This window comes from Peromyscus californicus, unplaced genomic scaffold (assembly GCF_007827085.1).
Source record: "Peromyscus californicus insignis strain IS unplaced genomic scaffold, ASM782708v3 Scaffold_16__1_contigs__length_79575227, whole genome shotgun sequence".
Classification (NCBI taxonomy): domain Eukaryota; kingdom Metazoa; phylum Chordata; class Mammalia; order Rodentia; family Cricetidae; genus Peromyscus; species Peromyscus californicus.
In genome coordinates, this window is record NW_026294458.1 from 22,751,197 (window position 1) to 22,776,836 (window position 25,640).

The 25,640-nt window shown below is 47.0% G+C and overlaps 1 protein-coding gene across 1 annotated transcript in view; it reads right to left on the bottom strand.

Annotated features, from left to right (window-relative positions):
• Positions 1 to 966: 966 nt before the first annotated feature.
• Positions 967 to 25,640, bottom strand: part of Arhgap31 (Rho GTPase activating protein 31) — a 114,199-nt gene continuing 89,525 nt past the window's right edge. The window contains exons 7-12 of the mRNA XM_052740684.1: positions 22,955 to 23,153; positions 20,228 to 20,352; positions 14,423 to 14,485; positions 12,321 to 12,869; positions 10,375 to 10,652; positions 967 to 6,758 (exon numbers count right to left, since the gene is read on the bottom strand). Coding sequence (XP_052596644.1) covers positions 4,368 to 6,758; positions 10,375 to 10,652; positions 12,321 to 12,869; positions 14,423 to 14,485; positions 20,228 to 20,352; positions 22,955 to 23,153 — 3,605 coding nt within the window. The 3' untranslated portion in view covers positions 967 to 4,367. The remainder of the gene's footprint in view (positions 6,759 to 10,374; positions 10,653 to 12,320; positions 12,870 to 14,422; positions 14,486 to 20,227; positions 20,353 to 22,954; positions 23,154 to 25,640) is intronic.

The following is a 25,640-nucleotide window of genomic DNA, read 5'->3' on the forward strand; positions in this document are numbered from 1 at the left end:
TTTTTAATGAATAGAAAACATTTTGATTATATCTTTGGAAACATTTGTAGAGTTCAGAAACAGCTTGCAATCAATCATATGGCTGCCAATAGGGTCCTTTGAAAAAAAAGTGCTTTACTTTGCAGAATTATAAGCCAGAAAGTACAATGGCATTATGTCAGTTCAAAGCATTGGGGTTCATCACATGACTGAATTCATGACTTCTTACATTAGCTACCTCCTTTTTGACCCACGTTGACAACCAACCTCTGCATTGCTCATGCATTGCTCATGTACCTCAAGCTAAGTGAGCTGTGTGCCAATCATCTTGTACTGCCTGGACCGGTGCTGGTCTCAGCCAATCAGCCTTCTGCCATCTCCCTTTCCTCTTGCCTAGAAAGGTGCATTTCCTCCCTCTTCCACCTCTGTTTGGCTAGGAAAGGAGGGCACGTTCTTTGTCATTACACATTTTGAGCTGACCTTCCTCTTTGAAATGCCTGAAATCACACTCTTGGCCAGCAAATCCCAAGATGCATGTTGTCATCAAGTAGGACCAGCTGTGATAGAAGGTAGTCCTAATCTATGTAAGCAGGAACTGGGCCTACTGGAAACATCTTCTATTCCAATCCCAGACAAACAAATCTTATAGTCTCCAGGGCTTCTTAAGGGAGGAACATAAGGCCTGGTAGACAAATGACCTACCAACCTAATTTCAGCCACATGTGATTGTTGTTATGTGCTAAACACTACATGAAATTAACTGTTTGTCCTGGGCCTATCTGTGACTTCATCAATAACAGAATTAACTCCATTTTTTGATGATCAGAGTCTCTCAAATCCTTTCTTAAGGTGTGTGGAATCTGATCCTACTTGGTTTATAAGTAGACATCCAACAGACCTTACAACCAATGAGGACCATGCAAACCATCAGAAATACTTAGTTCATTTTCACTCTGATCTTTAAAAACAAAGTTCTCAACACCCAAGTGTCTCACTCATACATTTTATTGGATTTGCAGTTCTGCTTAGTTAGATTATTTAAAATTAGTAGGTCATTTGAATACTGTTAGCATTCCTACTGAAAGGTGCTGGTTGCTGCTTTCTGCCTTTTCTCGGCATCTGTTGGTTCTCACCCTGCTCCCAGTTATTCCAGGCTGTTCGATTTGCCAGTGCCCCTCCTCCTCTTCTTCTTCAGACTCCTCCAGGCGTGTAGGAGTGCTAAGGTAACTAGCGCCCTGTTACCAAGCTTTCAATAACTACTGGATGAGGATGCTGACATTGACATTTTTAGTGTCTCCAGAATCCAGAATTTTAACTTGGGCACGATTAAGGCTTAGATTAAGCTAATAGTGTATTTCATAATGATGTCTTGGTCAGATCTTTTCATATTTTAGGAGTAGAGAATAAAAATTAAATGTTCTTTCTCCACTCCATTTTGGCAAAAGGGGGAGGGGGGAAGTCCCAGGAGGACTATTTTGTAAATAAATATGGATTATTGTCTTAAGCAACAATAACATGCCAAAAAAGGGTACATGTCTGCATTCCACTTGAACTTCAGTCTTTAAAATGAGCTACCCCATGTTGAGGACTGGCAATTGCTCTGAAGAGTCACTCTCTTCTCTTGGCATCTCAGCAGATCCCGACACCAGTCGTCCTTCCCCCTGGGCCTGGATGGAAGCAAGCAGGCCGATTCCCACTTGGCCATTCTCACGGGTCCCATATGAGAGTCCCAGGTGTTGCCAAATGGTGACCCCAGGGCATCTCAAGGAACAACTTCTTTGCCGTGGAATGGGATTTCATCAATGCCAGGCTCACCCAGCCCACAAAATCTATGAATATGTGTGTGACAGTTGGCTGTAAGACCATCAGAAAAGAGGACCACACTGTAGAAGCAGTACACTGAGATGGTAAAACCTCCAAGCCTTTCTGGAATTGATGGGCTAAGAGAACTTGAAGTAAGGAATATTTCCAAACAGGTGTCAGTGGGTCATGGAGACACCCACATGCCCATTCTCCTGAAGGTGATGTCATAAATGAATGGTATCTAAAGGAGCATGGCAGTCATTTTAGAAATCAATCCTCAGAACTGAAGTCATTTGTCAGCATGTAAACGATGGCTTCTGTCTACCTGCCAGTACAAATGCATCCTAGAAGTATTAGACAACTTAAAATAATCACTAAGTAGTTTCAGTGTTTCGGTGGTTGGCTCTTTTCCTCTCATGTTCTAACTGGAGCAAGTCTATTAAAGCACACCATAAGTACACTGAGGCCGAAATGAAGCTTGATAAGGCAGGAACGCACTTTTTAAATCTTCAGAACATGGCCTTTCTCATCTCTCCACTGTTGGGGACTATTATTTTAAGGGGTGTTACTTTTGTTTATGGTGCATTTGTTTAACTCTGTGAAGCTGTGTTACTGTGCCTGTCTAAAACACCTGATGGTCTAATAAAGAACTGAACAGCCAATAGGTAAGCAGGAGAGGGAAATGGGCGGGGCTGGCAGGCAGAGAGGATAGACAGAATGAGAAATCTGGAAGAGGAGAAGAGCGAGCCAGAGAAGGAGGAGGAGTACTCTAGGGGCCAGCCACACAGCTACACAACAAGCCATGGAGTAAGAGTAAGATTTACAGAAGTGAGAGAATGGGAAAAGCCCAGAGGCAAAAGATAGACAGGATAATTTAAGTTAAGGAAAGCTGGCAACACTCTACACCATATTTCTTCACACTTTGTCACTAGGGGGAAATGCTGTGTCCTAAGACTTCTCGTGGGGTTGACATCTCAGTGGCTGTTGGTCCAATGCTTTCCTCATCCAATGAGAAAGCAAAGGCTGAAGACCTACCTTCCCTTGCTCCCTCACGTGGGCTCACTCTCCTTAGTGGACTTACTAGTTGTCTTTGCCCCAGGCACTGGCTTAAAAGGAGTGGGTCAAGATTTCCACTCTTTAGGGTTAACCAGGGAGGGAAGGGCGAGCATGACATCTGTGATAGGGCGTCTGCTTCCACATTCCCCCCAGGATGACTTCAGCTTAGCCGCTATCCAGTCCAGTACTGACTCTGATTGTGGGGTCAGCCCAGAGGTACTGCTAGTCTTTGGATAAACTTGACCAACGCCTGAGCTTCCGGACAGAGTTCAGCCAGGCTGGAGTCTGAGAAGTGCCCTATGAAGCCTTGGAAGGGAAGCACAAGAACTCTTCCAGCAAGCGTAAGGAACAGCAGATTGAGTTATTGCATCTGTTTGTGTCTAGACAGCAAGGCTGAGTTTAGGTGGATGGTGGATGGGGAATTAAGACAGAGAGAGGTGTCTCAAGCCTGCCCTTGAGTGATAGTGAGAGACTGAGAAAGGGAGGGAGCCACTGGCTAAAGGCAGTGCCTCTTTGACAAATGTGAGTGACAGTGACAGCCACTCTGCTGGGGCGCCTCATTGCCTCCTCTCCTGTCATCCTGGGCCCAGACAGCTTAGTGCTGGAGAGTAAAGCTGAGCTCCAGTTTTTCTCCCTGATGCCTGGCCAACTTAAACACGTCAGGTCCGTAAAGAAGTTGTGCCGTTCTGTGAGGCTTTTCCTATGACATGTGGCACTTGGATTCTGGTACTATTAAGAAAGCAGACAAGTCACTCCTGCATACCTATATGACTTCTCAGTCCTGGCGCAGTCCTCAGTCTGCCAAGCTGCTGGATTTGGTAATCCGAGTTCAGCACAGTGGCAGGGGGAGTCACAATAAAGCCAGCACCAGGAAGCGTTCGTGGGTGGTACCAATTCTGACTTCATGGATCACCTCGAACAGGTTTGCAGCCACTCCAGGGAGAGAGCACAAGGAAGTCCCCCCACCTGGATATCTTAAGTGCATGTTAGTTTGCATTTTCAGATCTGCTTCTATCTAGGGGCAATACACTTTTACAGAGCTTATTAGAAAACTGGTCTAAAAGAACACATACTGTAAAGAACATAAAAAAGCACAAAGACACCTTCAATCGTAACAGGAAGATTTTTCTGACTCAGGCAAAGAATTTTTCTTTCTTTCAAGGGATACTAACACAGCCAGCTCTTGACAGTAATAGATAATGGCAATGGAGGAATAATGTGACTCACAGACGAGCCCCAGTTTCTATCCGAGGCAAGCATTCCATCCTCTTCCCCTGCCTACCTTCCCAACTTGCTTCTGTGGACTTACTTAAATCTCACTTTTTGGTCCTTGTCTTGACCACTCTTCTGGCAAATGGACTCATGTATGGTCAAAGACAGAGAGGTGGGGGAAGTGGGAGAGGGGGGTTAGTCAGAGGCCAAAATAAGCCCCAATTTAGATAACTTGTGGCTGGAAAATGGCCAGTTGGTCCTGTAATAACTTCCAGATGAACCTGCCGTTTCTGCAGACACCAGCAGGTCCACAGGTCTCACTCTATTTGCCTCCCGCTTCTTCCATCCAGAATCACAGATCTCCGCTGGGGCTGGTAAAAACAGCTGGTTGAAGTCTCTAGTCTTTGGCCATTCTTAGGGATAGTCATTTTATTCCTAAGTGTAACCCCTTCTGGTGTGACCCATGTGTTTTCTGCCAATTCCCCACAGAGAAGGCCAGGGGAAACTGTCTGAGTGGGGCTTCTGATAGGGGACAGCAGGACCTTGGAATCTATCATTGTGGATGAGGAGGGCAGGTGGTCCATGATGGGGAATAAGATTAGGCTCTGAGGTCTTCCTGGCCTTGACCTGTGGAAAGGCTTAGGCCCCCCAGACGCTCGCTCCAGTTTTGAAGAAAGAACGTTGTCTCCTGATGGCTCGGTCTCCGATGTGCGTTTTCTGCATTGCCCCATTGCATCCTGTGTGGAGAGCAGATTGGATACCCCTGGTTCTGGAGAGCAGAAGGGCCCCTCAGACATGCAGGGTGTGGTGCTACCCTTCCTCTGCGATGCAAAGGCTCCTGCCTCTTGCTTTGGTTGCTCTTCCTCTGGGCTTTCCAGGGAGGAGGGAGAATCATCTTTGGTGGGGTTCTGAGGGGTCTCGGTGGTTGGACCAGGTTCTTCCCGGTTCCTCTCTGGAGGCTGAGCCCCACCTTCTCCTGTGCTCTGAGAGGGCAGGGGCTGTGGGATCTGTGTGTACTGAATCTTGGGTGGGATGACAGGGACAGCCTTGGCCTGACACATTTTGACCATGAAGGAGGTCCTCACAGCCGACACACTCACGGGAGCTGAATTCCGACGGCCTGTCAGAGCATGGGCAACAATGTCCAGGTCCTGGATGTCCGGGGAGTTCCAGGGGGCCGCTTTACAGTGAGAGGAGGTCATCTGGGTGACCTTGGTGTCTCTTAGTTCAGCGAGCTCTATTCCAGGTGAACTAAATGAAGCTCCATTCTCAAGCCGGAAGAGGTCAGTGATAGGAGTGGCGGAGTCCAAGTTGAGGGAAGAAGGCCTGTGTTTCCCTTTTGAGGGCCCACCCTCCGTGCTCTTGAGCTGTGACTTTAGGGGTTGCTCCCCAGGTGCGGTTCTGTCTTGAGCTCTAGGTGAACTCTCCATGCTGCTCCCTGGCTCAGGAACATCACTGTGTGTCATCTGAGAGTTGTTGAGTCCCAGCTGTGGTCCCTGCTCCTTTCCCTCTGCCAGACTGATGAAGTTGGCTTCTACTGGTTTGGGTGGTATACCAGATGGTCCCTTCTGGCTGGGAAGAACCTCTAACCCTTTCAGGCCAGAGAACTCCCTGAAGGCTTTCAGGGCTTTTTCCTCCCATCCAGCAGTCTTGTTCCTGGCTGCCGGGGGCTGCAGAGGCTCATAATTCTTCTCTGTTTCAAGATTGGCACAGCTGCTGGAGAAGGGAACCTCGAGAGTCCAGTGGCTCTTACCAGTGGTTTTGCTATCTAGAGAATGGCTCTGGCGAAGGCTGGGCCTGTGGCAAAGTCTCCTCTCCAACCTGTGGCCCTGGGGGCACTGCATCTGGGACTCCTGCACTTCTTTCAGGGTGGGGGAATGAAGAGGGCTGGTCACCCACTGGGGCTCCTCCCACGGCTCTACCATCTCCAGGCCATGCTGAGCAGCGTCTGTCACAGTGTCATCTTCGTCACAGTCTGAAGGCTCTTGGGCTGCGTGGGGGGCATCCCCCTCTTCTTGTGGGGCGACTTCCACCTCCTTTGTTGGGCTTGGAAGACCAGGGCCTTTGCTCTCAGGAACAGCATGCTTTGCATTTTGCTTCTCGTTGGGGCTTGCAGTGGTCTCCTCTCTCTGACAGAGGCTAGGGATGCCAGGGTTGTCTTTGGGTTTGGGCTGCTCTGTGTAGGGATCTGTCCTGGAGTCCGCAGATGCATCTTCTCTTTCACAACCTTCCTTTGACATCAGGACCCGAGGTTCCTCCTCCAGAGGAGTTGGAGGGGGAGGAGCAGGAGGAAGTGGAGGAGAGAGATTTCTCGGGCCTCCTATCTCTATCCTAGCTGGAGAAGACACCTTCTCAAACAGAAGTATTTGCAGAGGCGCTAGACTGGCTGGGTCTGGGGTGAACCCCGGCTCGGGCTTTGACCCAGGGAGGCTGCAGACTGGCTCCAGCTTCTCTCTGTTGGTGAGGATGGCAGCCTCCTGTATGCTCTGGTTGGCTGAGTCCCTAGTCCATACTTCCAGAGATGTAGAGCCACAGGGCGAGCTCGCAGACGCCTCTGGGAGGGGAAATGGGGCTGGACCTGACTCAGTCTTTGGGCTTGTCTTCTGAGCAGGGGGTGGTAATGACGAGAGCTCCTCCTCCGATTCAATGATTTTCAGTTCCTGTTGAATCTCGGGCCAGATCAGGGCATGAGCTAGGTCATCTTCATCCTGAAAAACAAGAAGAGGCTGGTTAGTTTTGAACCCAGAACTCTGGGTACTGATGTCTACCAAGAGTCCAGTGAGCAAGGAGGGAAGGGAGTGAGGTCCGTACTCCAGCCAATAAGGAGGCAACCATGGGTATCTGAAATATGTTGTGTCTTCCTCTTTAACTTTTTCAATGCCCTCAGAGATGATACCAGGTACTAGGCTCGTTGAATAGATTCAACAAATGACCTGAATCATACAGTAGATCAGGATGGAAATCCAGTCCTGTCCACAGTGGAACACAGTCTGCTTCTGACCTCCCTTCTCAGCCAGTTGTGTGAAGGCAATACAGACTCCATCTTAGGGGAGGGCCACCATCTTAAACTACCTGCTGTACTTAGTTCCAGGAAGAATCTCAGGAATGTGCCATGACAACTCGAACAGATACAAGGCAGTATGCTCCTGCAGACATCCTGTCTGTGGTTTATGGCCCTAGAAGATATCCAGATAATCCTGCTGAGCAGCTCAGATAACCCTGCTTAGCAAGTTGTGGTTCCCCGCCAGAAGTCCAACCCAATAGTTTCAAATGTGGTTTCCTGCCGAAAGTCTAGACCAATAGTTTCAAAAAATCACTTTGCCCCATATCCCTTCTACCCAATCCCAAGTTGCCAAAGCATGTAATTCCCAGCTTGAGGTTTTTCTCTATAAAAACTCTCTACCCCTTGGCCTGCTGCCACTGCCGAATTTCCCTCCATCTGCCTGACAGTGGCCCAGGTTCAAACCTGACAATAAAAGAGCCCTTACGTGCTTGCATCGGAAACTGACTCCTTGGCGGTCTCTGGGGGATTCACTAAACGGGTACAACAGTGAGCACATGCTGTAGTCTATCCCAGCAAGTGTTCGGTCACTGAGCTCTGTCCCGAGCCCTCCACTTTACTTATAGTGCGTTCCTTGCCCTTCATGTCTCGAGATGCAATTCTCTTGTAAGGAGAGCCATCTCAGGGAATGTCTTTCTCTCACCAGTGACTTTCTGTGAGCGTCTGATATGCTGCTGGCCTCTCTGCTCTTCACCTGGCTCTGCTTCTAGAGTACTGAGGGTTAAATCTAGGGTCTCACACATGAAGTGTGCTACACCCCTAGCCCCCATTCTCCCTTTTATCTCTTTAAACTCTCCAGTATTACTTGGACAAAAGCAACTAGGTTTTCCTTTGCTGCATTCCATTGTGAACAGTTCTGTTTACTAGTCTTTTCCTTCCTTCCTTTCTTTCTTTTTTTCTTCCTTCCTTTCTTTTTTTTATTCCTTCCTTCCTTCCTTCCTTCCTTCCTTCCTTCCTTCCTTCCTTCCTTTCCTTCCTTCCTTCCTTCCTTCCTTCCTTCCTTCCTTCCTTCCTTCTTTCTTTCTTTCTTTCTTTCTTTCTTTTTTTTTTTTGAGACAGGGTTTCTCTGTGTAGCTTTGCACCTGTCCTGAAACCCACTCTACAGCCCAGGCTGGCCTCGAACTCACAGAGATCTGCCTGCCTTTGCTTCCCGAGTGCTGGGATCAAAGGCATGCGCCACCACCACCCGGCAGCCTTTTTCTTGTTTCCTTACTTTACTCAACATTTACATTCATCAATTACTAAGAAACCCTGTTATGTTTCCTCACCCTTCCATACTTCCACTTTGCCCTGGATCCTGATTTTTTTTCCTGTGAGGCTGGCAGGGACAGGGGTGACAGTCTTGGTCATTGTAGTGACCCTAGTGCTCAGGAGAGCAGAGTGCTTACTTAGCACAAGGTGAGGATTTAGTACATAGGTTCAGTGAAGGAAAGACCTGAGGCCTTACTTGCTAACTTAAGTAAGTGACTTAACTAAGTCCCCCTAGTTCTTTCTGCACTGATGTTATCTTCCTCAAAGTGTTACCTTTTGTATTGGGACTCTCCTCATGAGACGCCAACCACCACAGAATCTCTGCCAATGCAAACATGCTCTATGGAAAACCTTGCTCAGCCCTCCCGAGGCCACCACATCACCTCAGCTTTGCCCTAACTTCCCGACATGATCCTCTTGGTGGCGGCTTCCGGAAGCAAGTTAAAGTGCTGTAGGCTCCCTTTATCTCTCAGCGTAGGCTGCTGGTCATGGTTCTTACAAAAGCAGGACTCCTCCCTGGGTGTCCCCAGAAACACCTCACACCTTCTACGTAAAGACATCTCATAAAAACACTCATGGAAAATACCACCCCTAAAGAATGGATAAGTTTTGTCAGCTTTGGGCTCAGATTTGAACTCTAAAAACACAGACTAGAGCCTGGAAGTGTCTCGGGTTTTACAGACAGCCCAGGACAAACACCAGGCTGGGATGTCAGAGAAAAGAGAATGAGGTTCATGAGTGGTCATCTTGCATGGGGCTGGGATATAAGGAGCAGCCTTTGTGATGTGTCTGAGGTTGAGTATCATACACTCTAAGGATAGAATAGTGGTTTACGGGCCAGAAATATTTAGAGTTGTGTCTGCCTTGGGAATCCGAACTGAATGGTTCCTTTGCATCATGGCGGGATCTCCCAGAGGCCTGCAGCAGAAAAACCCCAGTTTTGTTTGTTTTGAAACAGGGTCTCATACATGCCAGATTATCCTTAATGACCTGAAACCATGGTCCTCCAGTTTCCATCTCCTAAGTGATGGGATCATAGGTGTATGCCATCATTCCTGCCTAAGAAGTGAGACTTCTAAGGACTCCTTAACATTTATATAGAACTCCTAGCTACTCTCCCAGCTATATGACCACACATGCGCTGTCCAATAGCCAGGCAAGACACTTAGTCATCCCAGGGTCTTACATCCTATGTAATCTGTGCACTGCATGATCACGTAATTTGTGTGCATTGTGACCATGCAATCTATGCGCATGTGTGGTGTAGCTATGTAAGCCCACATGTGCATGTGTGGGCAGAATCTATAAAAGCAGTTCCCACTTACCCCTCCCCCTCTTCCTGCATGATCATTCCCATAGGCCTGTCACATCCCTTCTGTTCCCTTCCCTTAATAAACTCTTATAGTGGGTTTTGTCATACTTTATGGCTTTACTTGCATAGTAAACAGTGCTGCTTAATGGATAACATTGTGTCGCTTAATAAATAACACACACACACACACACACACACACACACACACACACACACACACACATGCTGCTGGTTTATATATGTATGGGGCTAGGAAGATGGCTCGGTGAGTAGAAATGCTAGCCTTGCAAACCTGACAACCTGAGCCTGGTCCCTGGAGGCCACATCAAAAGCTTGATGCGATGGTGCACATCTGTAGTCCCAACACTCTAGTGGTGAGATAAGAGGTAACAAGAAGGAAATTGCGTGGAAGCCTAGGGCCTGGTCAGCCTGCATTACACAGTGCAGCAGCAGCAGCAGCAGCAATAAGAGAAGCCCTGCCTGAACAAATAAGGCAAGAACAGACTCCCCAAAGTTGTCCTCTAACCCCCACATATACATACTATGGCACACATGAAATAAAAACGTAAAAAAGTAAATTAATTAAAGAACTCTCTCTTGTAGAAACTCTTAACATTTGTGGTTTTTTTGTTTTTGTTTTTGTTTTTAAACTGCTTTAAATTGTACTATTTGTGGCGGGAACAGGCAGAGTCCACCTTACCATCTCATGGAGAAGCATTGCTTCAGTCCTGGCCCTGAGGCTCTCTTGTGGAGCGGTTGTCTTCAGCTGGCCAGCCCCCTGGCTGTCCTCCACCACTTCCTCTGCATTTGGCCTCTTCTCTGCTTCCCTTGAAAGTTGAGAGCCCAGGGCTAGTTCCAAGGATTTCTTCTCCACTTGGGTACCTGGGACCAGGGAAGGGCCTTGGCTACATTCCGCTGTCCCCAGGGCTTCGGGTTCTGGCATGGTGTCCTCAGGAGCTGCCTTCTTAGCGACAGAGGCTGCGGTGAGGATGTGAGGGATCAGTACAAAGAGTTCACTTCACGAAGGCACTTGCAACACCCTCCCATCACTGTCCTGCCCCCTAGCCCTGCTTCCACGGGAACTGGGGACTTCTCTCGACTCACTGCCCCCTCCTTCTTTCTGCTTTTCTCTTGACCACGTTCCTGCCTCGGATCCCAGCCATCATCTAGTCCAGTGGTTCTCAACTGGGAGCCATTTTGCTCCAAATTCCCCCAGCCCTCCGGGGGCATTGGTAATGTCTGGAGACATTTTTGGTTGTCACAGCATTGGGGGAGACGAGTCTTATTGGTTCTTAGAGCACAGCTTTTGAAGCTGTGGGTTGTGCCCGCCTATGAGGTCATGTAACTGAATGTGCAGGTCGTAAAAATGTTGGCAAGAGTGAAAGGTTTCTGAATAGACAGCAGCCAAAATGAATTCAAAATCAAATGGACAGTGAATCTTTGACGTTCCTTATAGTGCTCAACTGTGTAGCATTGTAGTTTCACGGTAGTCTCGGTTCTGAACACTGTGTTGCCATCATGCCAAGCAACACCAACAAATACTGGCTGTTATACCCTGGTTCAGATTTGAGATTAATGTGCCAGGAATTGCAAATTGCAATGTTTGATGTGTATGTGTGTGTGTGTGTGTGTGTGTGTGTGTGCGTGTGTGTGTGTTGTTTACCCACTTGCTTGCTATGAGGTTTTGGGAAAATTACTTATTCCTCTCCAAGCAAATGGAGATTATCTAATAATAATTACCTGTGCCTCTGAAGGTTGCCTTGAGAAGTGAGATTATACACGCAACACACTTAGGCTATGTCCAACAACGTAAGGGGTACTGAAAAGCACCTTTGTTGGTTGAGATAGAAACATTTGGTTGGTTTGACTGTCAGCAAACCTTTCTGTTGAGATTCTCCCTACTCCATTTTAGGAACGTCCGTCAAAAGAGTCCTTTCTAAGTGGTTCAGGCCTGTAATCCAAGCATTAGGGAAGCAGAGACAGAGGGATCCTTTGTTGGAGACCAGCCTGACTACAAGGGAAGAAGCCCGGAGCAACAACAGAAACTCCTGCTCACCACGGTCACAGTTCTGGGACTGTATCAGCCTTGGTGTGTGAGAACTCATCAGCCTTACTCTGCGATTGCTGAAATGAAACCTAAGGAAGCATTTTTTCACAGCTGGGTTTGCTATCCCTATCCTTTGCAGATATGAGGTAGAAATGAGGAGGGATGGATGAATAGAAAATACACCCAGAAGCACAGGCCCGTCAATTCCAGCTCTGTAGCTCAGCATCCCATGACTTCTTACTCCTGAGTTCTCACCATGTGTGCTAATAAAGTAGTAAGTAACATTTACTGAGTCCTTACTATGTATTGGACGCTGCTCTGAGATCTTTGCATGTGTTAACCAAATGTTCACACAAACTTACAAGTAAGGTATGATTATTAATTAACATCAGCATTTTATACATTAAGAAACTGAGGCACAGGGGATTAACTTGGTGAAAATCCATGGCAGAGCACGGGTTTACAACAGCCATTCTGGCCCTAGAGCCCACCGTCCCAACCACCTCCCCACACTGCCTTGCAAATCCTATCAAAGCCACTTCAAACCTGGTGTTCTATCTTACAACGGAGGGAGACAGACCGTCCTGTCCCTATTTTACCTGGAAAAGACTCAGCTCCTGGAGGCTTCTCCTCTTCTGGCCACCCTCCGCTTTCTGAACCTTGGAAAGAAAACTCTTCTAGGCTGGAGAGAGACTGCAGCTCTTTGGGGGGTGTTCTGCACGGGGTGCTGTTGGTGCTGATGACCGCAGACACGCGGAGAGGCACGGAGACCGCGAAGGGCTCGGAGATGTTGAGCGCCTTCCGCTGGTGGCGCGGTGAGGGCTCCATCTGGAACAGGCTGCTGGTGAACACTGATTTGCCCGGACTGTCGTTGGAGGTGTAGAACATCCCCAGGAGTTTCGGGGCGGACTGCTCGCTCTCAGGGTCTCCGATCGGTCGGAACACCTTCAGCTGCTCAGGCAGGGGCCGGATCTGACCGCCCACCTCACAGCCCCCCTCAGCCCCAGCCGGCATCCCCTCCTGACCCCATTCGCTCTCCTTGCTGAGGTCACAGGAGCTGCCGGCGCTGCCCGTGTGCATTTTTGTGGCTGGAATGAAAAATCCACCAGTGGTGACTGTTCGATTGAAATTTCCTTTGTTTTCTTTGCCTGGTGAGGAAGAGCAAGCGGTGGTTAGCATCCTGGGTGTGCGCAGACCACGGCTTGGGGAGCCGCTTTCCTTGAAACTTGAGGCGGGGCCTGATGGTTGTTGAACAAAAAGTGGAAGAGATAACCAGCAATTCGTCCACCAAGGCTGGCACAAATGTCAATCCCTGTTGTTTGGCGATGGGTATCAACTCATATGTAACCTACTCCAACAGGGAATACATAGCAATTACCCAACTATGCTGGGTTAGCGTTTGTCAACTTGACACAAACCTGGGAACATTGAGAGACTCTCAATTGAGAAAATGCCTCCATCACATTGCCTAGAGGCAAACCTGTGGGACATGTTTCTTAATTTAGTGATCGATGTGGGAGGGCCCAGCTCACTAATGGGTGGTGCCATCATCCCTGGACAGGTGGTCTTGGATTGCATAAGAAAGCAGGCTGAGTAAGCCATGAGGAGCAAGCTAGTAAGCAACACTCCTCCATGGCCTCTGCTTCAATTCCTGTCTCCAGGTTCCTACCTCAGGTTCCTGCCCTGACTTCCCTGAGACAGTTGCAAGATAAATAAACCCCTTTCTCCCCAAGTTGCTTTTTGTCACGGTGTTTTATCACAGCATCAGTCAGTGTTAACTGGCACGAACTAGCCTATCAGTTCAAAACGTCAACGGAAGCACTGTGAAACTCATGGTCAGAAAACTCACAAATTCAAGACACATAATCATTATGGAATAAATCAGTGTTTGGCTTTCTTCTAGGTTCCCTCTGTCTTAGTTTTTAGCTTGTTGACCTTTATTACTGTGGTCTAATTTTGAGTGAAAAGTTCCTATGATCCCCTCTGTGGCCTGAGGAAAGTTGGAAAAAGGGAAGGTTCTAGATCTTTTTTTTTTAAACAATTTATTTATTTTTAGTTTATGTGCAATGGTGTTGTTTGCACATGTGTCTGTGTGAGGTTCTCAGATCTTGGAGTTAGACAGCTGTGAATTGCCATATGGGTGCTGGTAATTGAATCTGGGTCCTCTGGAAGAGCAGTCAGTGCTCTTAACCACTGAGCCATCTCTCCAGCCCTCTAGATCTCTTTTTGGGATGAGCTAGGGAGTAGTTTGGGGCTAGATAGTCGTGTGTAATGTAACTGCAGGTAATCGGCTGGACACTAATTGTAGAATCTCACTGTGATGATTCAAAAGAGAACGCCCCCCACCATACACTCATACATTTGCATGCTTAGTCCCTAGTTGGTGGACTGATCAGATTAGGAGGTGTGGCCTTGTTGGAGGAAGTACTTAAGTGGGGGAGGGCTTTGAGGTTTCAAAAACCCACACCAGGTCCAGTGTCTCTCTCTCTTCCTGCTGCCTGTGAATCAGGATGTAAAGCTCTCAGCTACTTTTCCAGTACCATGCCTGTCTGCATGCCACCATGCTCCCCGCCATGATGACAATGATGACAATGGAATCTCTGAAACTGTAAGCAAGCCCTTAATTAAATGCTTTCCTTTATAAGTTGCCCTTGGTCATGGTGTCTCTTCACAGCAGTAGGATAATAACTAAGATGCTCACCTTCCACAGGCACTGAACACAGTGAGTCCATGCTTTTAGCTGGTCGGATAGTAGCCTTTTCCACTAAAGATAAAAGAAAAAATACCCCTGATAAATACATACCAAGAAGAAACATTCAGGACAATAGGTCAGGCTATCAGCATATGAGAAAAATTTCCAGGAAACTATTTCAAGTAGTTATAACATATTATCTCCTTACAGAATTGCCCCCACTCCCCTCTACACGTCCCCACTTTCCTAATGGGGACTGAACTTATAACAAGAGGGCACAGATTAGTTTTATTAATATGTTACCAATAAAGGTAATTGTAATTTTGTCAAATGAGAAGTCCCGAATCCAGTTTAATTGTACAAAAAGTGCCCAATGACTTTGTGGTTAAGAGTTTGCTCTTTCTTTTCTTTTTGTTTTGGTTTTCAGAGACAGGGTTTCTTCTATGTAGATCTGGTTGTCCTGGAACTCACTCTATAGACCAGGCTGGCCTCGAACTCACAGAGATCCACTTGCCTCTGCCCCCCGAGTGCTGGGGTTAAAGGCGTGCAGCACCATGCCCAGCAGATTATACCTTTTTCATGTATAAAAGACAACGGAGTTGCTAAGACTAAATGAGAAATGACTATAGAGTAACCGTGTTGTTCTAAACTAGAATAAATACTCAATTAAAAATAACACATAGTGAGTTCCAGACCAGCTAGGGCTACAGAGTGAGAACCTGTCTTACAAAACAAAAGAAAGCATACTGTTTACGACTGTTTCGACCAGCCAGTGCTCACCGCGGGGGAAGACAGGCGGTTGTTCTACAAGAAGCAGCTGGAGTTGGCACTAACTCAAACCGGGCAATAACTCATGCCTTGTTTTATTCCTCTTTTTAGAATTCCCCCTCTTTCTCCCCTTAATCCAAACGCTCCTCTTCTAAGAGGCTCTGATTTAGACAGTTGGCCTCCTCCATTTGGGGATTCTCTGACTCTGCTGCATGGGAGGAAAGCCTCTGCTTCCCTCAAGCTCTCCAAAGCCTCAAGAGCCCCCAACCTCCTCACTCTCAATAGCATGCCAAGATTTTTCCCCTTCGAGAGCTGCTGTTTGTATAGGATCATAAGCTGATTTATCATCTTAAAGCTACTTGGCTGGCGTCCCTCGTCTGTCTGTGTATTCTGAGAAACGCTTTGCCTTTGTTTCCTGTATCTTTCTGTCTCTGGACTCCGGTTTCCATGTGTTGACCTGAAGGGGCCGGAACCAGGTAATCATGAAGTAACCACGAGTCAGCGCCTTCCATCCATCCAAGCTCTGTAGCTTCCACCGAAAGCTCCCAAGCATTCCAGGGCATCTTCTCTTCGTAGTAACTAAAAGCTTAGTTGGACCCCTTGGCTCACGCCTATACTTAGAGGATATTTTTGCCCGAGGTGTTGATCTGGCCTCCTGGACCCACCAGCCCTATGTTTTTTAAATATATGAATAATCTCATGTAAACCAGGCTGTCTTTGAACTCTATGGCTGAGGATGACCTTAAGATCCTAATTCTCCTGCCTCTACCTCCTAAGGGCTGAGATCACAGGCCGCTACCATGCAAAACTTGTGCAATGCTGGCGGGCTGAACCTTGGATGTCTTGCATCCCAGAGAAGAACTCCACTGAACTTCATATCCTCAGCTCTCACCCCCTTTGTGGTCTTGGTCCCTTCTGATGATTCCTTCACTCAAAGGTAAAGTCTCCAGCCCTATGACTTTAGGGTTCCTCTGCATAGGAGTTTATTTTAACATAAAACAAAATTTAAAGATTGAAACCAGTGTCTGGAATTTGCTTCAAAGTTTATGCATCTGTGTTCAGTCACTGCTTCATTTTTTTTCCCCTTACACTTTCTTATCTGTTTAGTTTGTTTAAATGTGCTGGAACATGTCCCTCTCTCCGCTGCCAACCTAATAAATTCCCAATAGTATCCATGGTTAATCAATTTTAAAAATGCCCTTCGGGGGCTTGGGAAATGGTTCAATAGGTAAAGTGCTTGCTCTGCAACATGACAACTGAGTGTTTGGATCCCCAGCATCCACATAAAAGCCAAGACTAGCAGCATGTGTTTGTAACCACAGTGGTTGGGAGATAGAGACAGGTGTGTGTGTGTGTGTGTGTGTGTGTGTGTGTGTGTGTGTGTGTATGTGTATGTATGTGTGTATTGGGGGTGGGGTTTCTTGTCATTCAGTCTAGCCAAAGTTGTTCAGTGAGAGACCATGTCTTAATATAACAAAACAAAATAAGGTGGAGAGCAATAGAGGAAGACACCTGGCATTAACCTCTAACCTCTGCATACGTGGGCACACATACTTGTACACATATGTGCACACACCCAAACATACTCCACACACACATACACAATTTTTAAATACCCTTTGCCATGGAAATTTTAACACCTTGTTTAATATGTGAATCCACCGATTTCCCCCTTTCGTATTCACACACCAAAGTATTGCCACCCTGTGTGCTACTAAGCGACCGCACTGGGAGATTACATTACGAACTTCTGTGGCCTCTCTTTGAGTCTAGATTCTGTCCACTAGCCGCACCTTGCAGTCCTGAGCTTTAGTTTCTAGCATTCTGAGCAATGCAGTTCTGGCTAAATCGGGCCACTCTATTGACAATGACTCTAGTTTAGACTCCAGGAGTCACTTGTATCGACATCCACTGCTGTGGGATGGTCTGTATGTGCACTGATTGGTTAATAAATAAAACACTGATTGGCCAGTGGCCAGGCAGGAAGTATAGGCGGGACTAACAGAGAGGAGAACTGAGAGAACAGGAAGGAGGAAGGAGACACTGCCAGCCACCGCCATGACAAACAGCATGTGAAGATGCCGGTAAGCCACGAGCCACGTGGCAAGATATAGATTTATAGAAATGGATTAATTTAAGCTGTAAGAACAGTTAGCAAGAAGCCTGCCCCGGTCATACAGTTTGTAAGCAATATAAGTCTCTGTGTTTACTTGGTTGGGTCTGAGCGGCTGTGGGACTGGCGGGTGACAGAGATTTGTCCTGACTGTGGGCCAGGCAGGAAAACTCTAGCTACAAATGGCACCCAATGGGTTGGCAAGAGTTTTCACCTAAAACCTGAGAAAAAAGATTCTAAAACGGCGCTAAAACCAGTTCCTAGTTGTCTTTCTCAAGTTAGACTTTCAACCCTGATTGGATGGTAGAACTACGTAGGGGGCTTTTAAAAATCCCGGATACTCAGCCCTTCCCATAGACCTCTCGAGCAGAAACTGCTGTGGCTGTGAGCCACTCTCTGGGGGACTCTGAGAGACTACCCTGTTGAGCACATGACACCTCAGGAACTCAACCACCATTTGGTCCAGCACCTTGGGTTTGTGCCTTTTGAAAAATTACCTGGGGGTAGTAAAACTCTTTCTAATTCAAGATCACAGCCCATCATGCATTTCATCTTTGTTCATTTTGTTCTCTTGGGTTTTGTCTTTTTATTTCTGGCCTCTCCCATTCTGTAACAAAGCCTCTCTTTGATGTGCTTAGGCAATCTCTCATCATAGACGAGGCGTTTCCTGTCAGGTACTCACATTTCCTCCCACACTGTCCTCAGAGAGTCCTAATTTCTTATTTGTATCAGTTCAGCATGCTGTGACACTCAGTCCTTGTCACTTGGACTAGTTTTGCATTTGATGAAAGGTGTGTTTACCACACAGCTGTTACAGCTGGCTACCCAGAATCCCTTTCCCTTTGCCCTCTTTACAGAGTTCTTGTACTTCTAGGTTTAATTTCCATTCCTCGTACCAGTGGTTGGTTCAGAACCTAGGTTAATCAGCCCCAGGAACCCCTTTGGCCACAGGGACTGGTCCTGTGACCCAGTGAAGGCTCCCGGGAACAGAGAAGACTCAAGGCAGGATACTTGATGAGAACTGTTGAGCAAGCTACCAGAAATGACATGCCTTCTGCCTTTGGGGACAGAGATGCTCAAAGAGAAAAGCTGTCTCTCGTTACCACAGCCGAGGAAGGCAGTCTAGAGTAGTACTGACATGGAGAGAAGAGAAGAGCTGGGGAAGGCAGGATGAAATGGAGACACAGCCATCGTGGCAGGTCACCCCTAAGTCTTCTCTCTATCGGAATGCCCAGTTCTGTCTCTGAACTGACTTTATTATTTATTTATTTATTTATTTTTAACGTTTATTATGTATACAGTGTTCTGTCTGCTTGTATCTCTGCACACCAGAATAGGGCACCAGACCTCATTACAGATGGTTGTGAGCCACCATGTGGTTGCTGGGAATTGAACTCAGACCTCTGGAAGAACAATCACTGCTCTTAACCTCTGAGCCATCTCTCCAGCACCCTGACTTTATTCTTATTTATAGCAGAAATCACTGTGACAGCTGTCTGCTGTACATCCCTACGGCAGGTAAATACAACTCAGGTTTCTAATATTTCTATTTTCTGGCCCTTGTCTTGAAATTACCACTCTGTCTGCATAAAGGAGTTAGAGATATCGCCTCTCACTTTCCCTATAGGAGTTCATTTCTTCCCAACACTTACTGAATATTTCAAACGTTCATGAACGTTAAAGGCTTTTCTACACCTGCCATCTAGTTTCAATGGTTACTGACATCTTTCTGTGTATTGAATTTGTCCATTCTATACCTACTTTTCCCTGAATTATTAGAAAGTGAGTCTTGATATTTTGACATTTCATCTAAGTACTTCAACTATAACATACACCTCCCAAGAACCATTAAGACACTATAAAATTTAATAATTCTTCAAAATCACCTAGTAGCCAACGCATACCCACAGTTTCCTATTGTCTTTGTAGCTTTTTTTTTTTTTTTTTTTTTTTAAGAAAACGAACCAACCAACCAACCAGGATCCAGATGAGATTTGACCCTTGCATTTGTGCGTCCACATGTTGCACTAAATCATTGCGGAGGTCTTCCTTGGCCTTCCCTGACACAATATTCAGGATGGGTTGACTAGATTCTGTATTATGTAGTGGTTCCCTCAGTTCCTCCTTTTATCAGTTTCTTTTCTTTGCTCAGAAATAAACCCATGGGGGAGCACCCCAGTTAGAATCACGACACTGAGGGTGAAGGGACCGACCTTTCTGACAGCAGAATTCCAACTAATAGACAATAGCTACTTGGGGAAAACGACAGAAATAACTGTTGCGGGCAAGACCTAACCAGTGCTGCTGGAATACACGACACACAGCACTTTAACCAAGTCACCCAAACCAACCTTACACACAATAATCGGCATCATGGACCTCTCGACATGACCCAGAGGTGGGCAGGACACAGCCTTTGTAGAATGTCTGGAAATTTTATAACTTTAAGTCTCCCCACAAGAAAACCTCAGTCACGCCCAGATGTGGGAACAGTTCTACAATATAAGGGATGGTGTTCTTCCAAAGTATCTCGTTGAGAGACACTAAAGAACGTTTCTACCTTGGAGGAGACTGAGGACATTTGAAGATGTACTTCATACCAAATGGTTTGAACTTGGAAAAAGTCCAGAAAAAGACATTAGTGGGACAATTGGTTAAGTATGACTCTTAAGATACAGAAATCAGTTAATAGTATTGTATTCATATTATCGTTTTGTTTTGATAATGGTTTTATAGTCGTAATGTTAACATTAAGGGATTTCATGGAAGGTCTAGACATTGAACACTTTTGTAAGTAAAACATAATCATCATCATCTTAAAAAAAAACCTAGTGAATCTGATTTTTTTTTTTAACTAGCTAATGTGAAGTGACCAAGTGTGAAACCTGGCTAAGAACCACAGGTGTGTCGGAAGCCATGGTGCTAATCCTCACCTGAAAGCCTCTGCCCTCTCACGAACACACTCCCATTTCTGCTCAGCTTAGATTTCGAGTCCGATCCAGAACGCCCCAGGTTAAATATTGATTTCCACTTCTTTGATTTACTGGAAAGCTTTCTCCTAAAATAACCAAGCCACACAGGTTAGCTGAACTTGTCATTTCAAGGCAGTGTTTCATTTTGAGACAGGGTCCTCAATAGACCAGGCTGGCTTGAACTCATGATCCCTTCTGCCTCAGTCTCTCAAGGGGGGTTGCAAATTGAGAGAGAACATTGCAGTTACAGTCTCAGTCATGAATGGCTTTGATAGTTCCAGAAGTTTACCTCTAAAATCCAATTTGCACCTGACTATAGCCTGTCTGGGGATGCCCTGAGTGATCAAACAAGTTGCACTAAATCATTGCCAAACAAGTTAAGGCAAAGACCCTTCTCCTCGGAACAACAGCCAAAGTTGGCTGTCTGTCAAAGGCGGGGGTGGGAGGCAGGCAGTGGTCAGTGGGATGCTCAGAGCTCACAAGCAAACGCACAGTTCTGAAATCTGGTAAGAAGTCTACGGAGCTCTGTAGTTCTGACTCTTCAAACATGCTGAAGTTTTTTAAAAAAAGAGGAGTAAACAAGCCAGAGGTGGTGGTACACACCTTTAATCCCAGCACTAGGGAAGCAGAGGCAGGTGGATCTTTGTGAGCTCGAGGCCAGCCTGGTCTATAGAGTGAGTTTCAGGACAGCCAGGGCTAGGTAGAGACACCCTGTCTCAAACAAACAAACAGACAGACAGACAGACAGACAAACAAACAAATGAGGAGTAAACAATTAGGACCATAGACCCTAGTTCTGTGCTTTCTGCCTGGTGGCCATAGGGCTAGGATATGTACAGGTGAGGTGAGGGCTGATAAACACTCAAAATGGAAGGATGAGAAAGTAAACCAGGAAAAGGATGTGTTCTGGTGCTGTTGGGGAGAGCTGTGGCCTGCCAGCTAGGTCAGTGGTCTTTGTAAAAAAAAAAAAAAAAAAAAAAAAAAAGCACAAGGATCAGCAGTCTCCCACCAGGCTGTTTGGGCCTGGGACTGGGGCTGTGGGTAGGTGACACAGCATTAGGCCGGCTCATGAGAACCTGGTACCACTAGGGGTCACCACAGAGGCAGGTCCTTCTGCAGATCCACCCAGTCCCAATCTGGAGTGAAGTTCAGGGTGAAACCCTGTAACTTGGGGGTTCTCATAAGGAACCCTTTCTCTACAGGGCCTTCGCCGCCGCCGAGCACTGGGTCTCGGCCTTAGCAGGTCCTCAGGATCAGTCAGAGACAAGTTTGCACACTTGTTGGTTTCTCTGTGCCTTGGCTTGCTGGCCTGCGCACTTAGCCTTGGGGTGTAGAGAGCAGCATATATTAAGCTGGTATGGCGCTGTGGCTGAAAGCAGAGACAATGCAGGAGATGGTCCCTCTGAGATCTCCTTCTTCATCCCTGGGAGGGAGTCTTATTCTGTGTTGATTTAGAGAGGTGCTGTGTGTTTAGTTCTAAGAGGGTACAATCCACCCGTTCTAGGAAGCAGTGTTTTCCCAGGGAAGTGGAGGCATGCTATTCCTCCAGCACACGCCTCCTCTAGTTACCCAGGGTGGCAGATTTCTTCCTCTCTAAACAGCTTGCTATCTTGGGGAAGGGACTGGCTCATGAAACAGAAAGGATGACACCATCCAACAGAAGGTGCCTTTGCCAACTAGGCCTACTAAAAGTGTACGACACTTGCTCCAATCACTGCCTTCTTCCATGGTGGGGTACAATGAATGGGTAGAGACTAGGGTTGTAGCAGAAGAAGAAATAAGGAAAGAAGCTGCCCTGTGGGTACCAATGATGATTTGTTTTGAAAGGGAGAAGGACCAGGAGATGGCTTAGTTAATAAGGTGCTTGCCACTCAGCATGAAGACCTGAGTTGGAGCTGAAATCCCAAGTAACAAACTGAATATGGGGGTACATGCTTGCAATCCCAGTGTTTAGAAGACAAAGACAGGGGAATCCTTTGGGCTTATGGACTCGCCAGACTAGCCTACTCCACGAGCCCCAGGCCAGTGGTGAACCATGTTTTAAAAGAGAGAACAAAAAGGGAGGTAGTGTCTGAGGACCAAGCTGTTCCCTGGCCTCCACACACCTGCAAGCCTGCACACACAGGTCGACATGAACACATACAAGCGTGCATATAGATAGACAGACACAGAAAGGAGAGGGGCTGTGTTCTCTGGCAGGTTGAGAAGAGGCAAGGAAGTCAGACATGCCATCCCCAAGTGCTGCCACCGAGAACTCTCTGCCTAGAGTGGCACCATTTGTCAACCTGTATTCTGTCGTAGGCTCAGCTCTATGCCTTTCCCAGTGGTCAGGCCGGGGTGGAGGTCATGGGGAGGGAGGTAGATATCTTTGGCAGCTCACTTTTGTAAACCCCAGGGCTGTTTTGTCTACTCTACGGGGGAAGAGTCTCATGACTCACTTGGTACCTCGGGCGGGCCTTTGGTAGGAGACCAGAGCTCGCAGTAACCACTTGGGGCAGTGGGTGAAGGGCATCATTGTGAATGATAGTGAAAATTGTGAAGACAGCTCCCTTCTCTTCCAGAACATTTCTTTGTACCCCACCTGGGCTGCACCCCTATCCATTTTCATGGCCCCGAGACTGGACACCTCACCTCCTTCGTCCCCCTCCACCCACAAATCCTTCAGAATTCTGTAAGAATGCCAATTACTTGTTGTCTGGTAACTCAAGGACTGTGTGGAAGAGGGTGCCCACGGGAGGGACGATCTCAGGCAGGCTGTTCTCTCGCCTTTCCTTTCGAGCCGGGTGGTTTGTTGCCAGGCTTCGGGCCTGAGCCTCCTCCAGGCTTACCAACTTCATGGGCAGGGACAGGGCTGGCAAGGTCAGGCTCTTTGTGATGGTACGGCTTTCTGTCAACCAAAGAAAGGAGTTTAGCTGGGGGCAGGTCTGAGCTCCAGGCCTAGTCAGATCTCTCCTCTATACCCCTTCCCACTTGAACTCGACAGAGGGCCGCGTGCCAACGGTGGCTTTTCTTTGGCACGGGGGAGTCTAGGGTAGAGGTTGCCCACAGGAAGCTGTCGGCTGTCCTGCTCACAGTGGGTGGAGGGCAAAGAGGGGCTTCAGGAGGGCAACTGCTTTCTGTACTTTCCATGGAGTGACTGTTCATAGACTCATTCATTCATTCTACAAATATTTATTGAGCACTTACTGTGATCCAGAGTTACAGCAATGAGTCCTTAATCCCCACAACTCTGCTAAGTGCTTTGGTCAGCTAGGAATGTGGCTTAACTCAGCTAAGATGGAGTAGGAGGCTGCCCTTCCTCCCCACAGCTGAGGAACACGTTCTCTAAGGCCGTGGATGTCTGGAGTCTACTTTTCCTAGGCATCTGTCTCTAGAGGGACAGACTGTTTATATACTGTGCCATTCCCTCAGAGAGAGGTGGCTCTTTCCTCAGCACCTACTTGTCTTGTGGTGTTTATATTATAGCCAGTTGTCCCTCTTCTAGGGTATTCCTTTTACAGTGGAAGTGATGAAGGCATGGCTGATGTACAAGGTTCTCCCTTCTCTGCCCTCCCTCTACCCAAGGATATTTGGCAATGTCTGGAGACGTTTTATTTCACTTTGTTTTTCTGAGATAGGGTCTTGTGTAACCCAGCCTGGCCTTGAATTTGCTACATAACCAAAGATGACTCTGAACTTAGGATCCTTCTGCATCTACCTCTCCAGTGCCATGACTGCTTGTGTGTGCCACCATGCCTGGCTCTGGAGACGAAGACATCTTCTCCTTCTCCTTCTCCTCTTCCTCTCCTTCTTCCTCCTCCTCTTCTTCTTCCTCTTCCTCCTCCTCCTCTTCTTCTTTCCCTCCCCCTTCCCCTTCTCCTTCTTTTTCTTCTGATTAAAAATTATTATTTACATGTGTGAGTGTATGTCATGTGTGTACAGGTGACCTCAGAGGCCAGAAAAGGAGTATTAAGTGGCCTGAATCTGGAGTTGTGGGCTGCTGGAAACCAACTCCAGTCCTTTGGAAGAGCAGCAAGTGCCTCTACCCACTGAGCAACCTCTCTAGCACCCTCTGGGGACATTTTTTGGTCATTACAAATGCATGTGAAGGAGCTGTTGGCACCTGGTATCTGGGGCACTTTCTTGATTAATGATTGATGTGGGAGGGCCCAGCCTATTGTGGATGGTGCCACCCCTAGGCAGTTGGTTTTGGGTATAAAAAGACAAGCTGAGACAGCCATGAGGAGCAAGCCAGTAAACAGCACTCCTCCAGGGGTCTCTGCTTCAGCTCCTGCCTCCAGGTTCCTGCCTTGAGTTCCTGCCTTGACTTCCCTTCATGAAGGATAGTAGTAAGCTGTGAGATGAATGAACCCTCTCTTCCCCAGGCTGCCTGTGGTCATGGTGTTTATCACAACAATAGAAAGCACATTAGACACTCTCCCAGCATGGACTCTCATGACAGCATTGACATCACAGGGGACTTCTTAGAAGTACACTTGTTTTTTTTTCTTAAGCCACACTCTAGACTGTTAAAAGCAGGAAGATTTGGGATGAGGCTCAGTAATCTGTGTCCCCACAAGCTCATCCATCATCAGGTGAAGGTGACAGACACGTATGTTGTAAAACCACTTTTAAACACAAATGGTCACTGACATAATTCCGATCGACTAGATTCCTGTTATTATTTATTATTGTTATTGTTATTATTATTGTTATTATTATTATTTTGTTTTTTTTGAGACAGGGTTTCTCCATGTAGTTTTGGTGCCTGTCCTGGATCTTGCTCTGAAAACCAGGCTGGCCTCGAACTCACAGAGATCCACCTGGCTCTGCCTCTTGAGTGCCGGGATTAAAGGCATGCACCACCGCTACCCGGCCTGTTTTTGTAATTATTATTATTATTATTTTTATAAATGAAGCTCATAGACATTCAAACAGCACAGACCAGTTCACACCTAGGGCTCACTGTACCGTTACAAGCCCCACACAAGCACAATTATTTTTGTATGCCTCCTGCCTGATACAGGGCAGGATAAAGTTCGGGAAATGGTTGCACAGAGAACGTAAGTGTAGACAGCCTCTGCTCACTTACGACTTCAAGGGGAAGGCGTGAGGCTCTTCTAAACTTAGTGAAAACCACAAAGGAGAAGAACCTTGCCCATACCTTTACATAATAAAGAACTCACTAGAAAGAGAACATTGTCTCAGTTCTACCCCAACACCACATCCCAGGGAGAGGCCATGTATGCACCTGATCAGAAACGTGCTAAATCCACATGCAAATGCAACCACTGCTGTATCATACAGATACATACCTAACACCGTCATAGTGGCCAGTATCTGCAGCACTATAACAGTGAATTATCACAGATAACAAAACACAGCAGTTGGCACA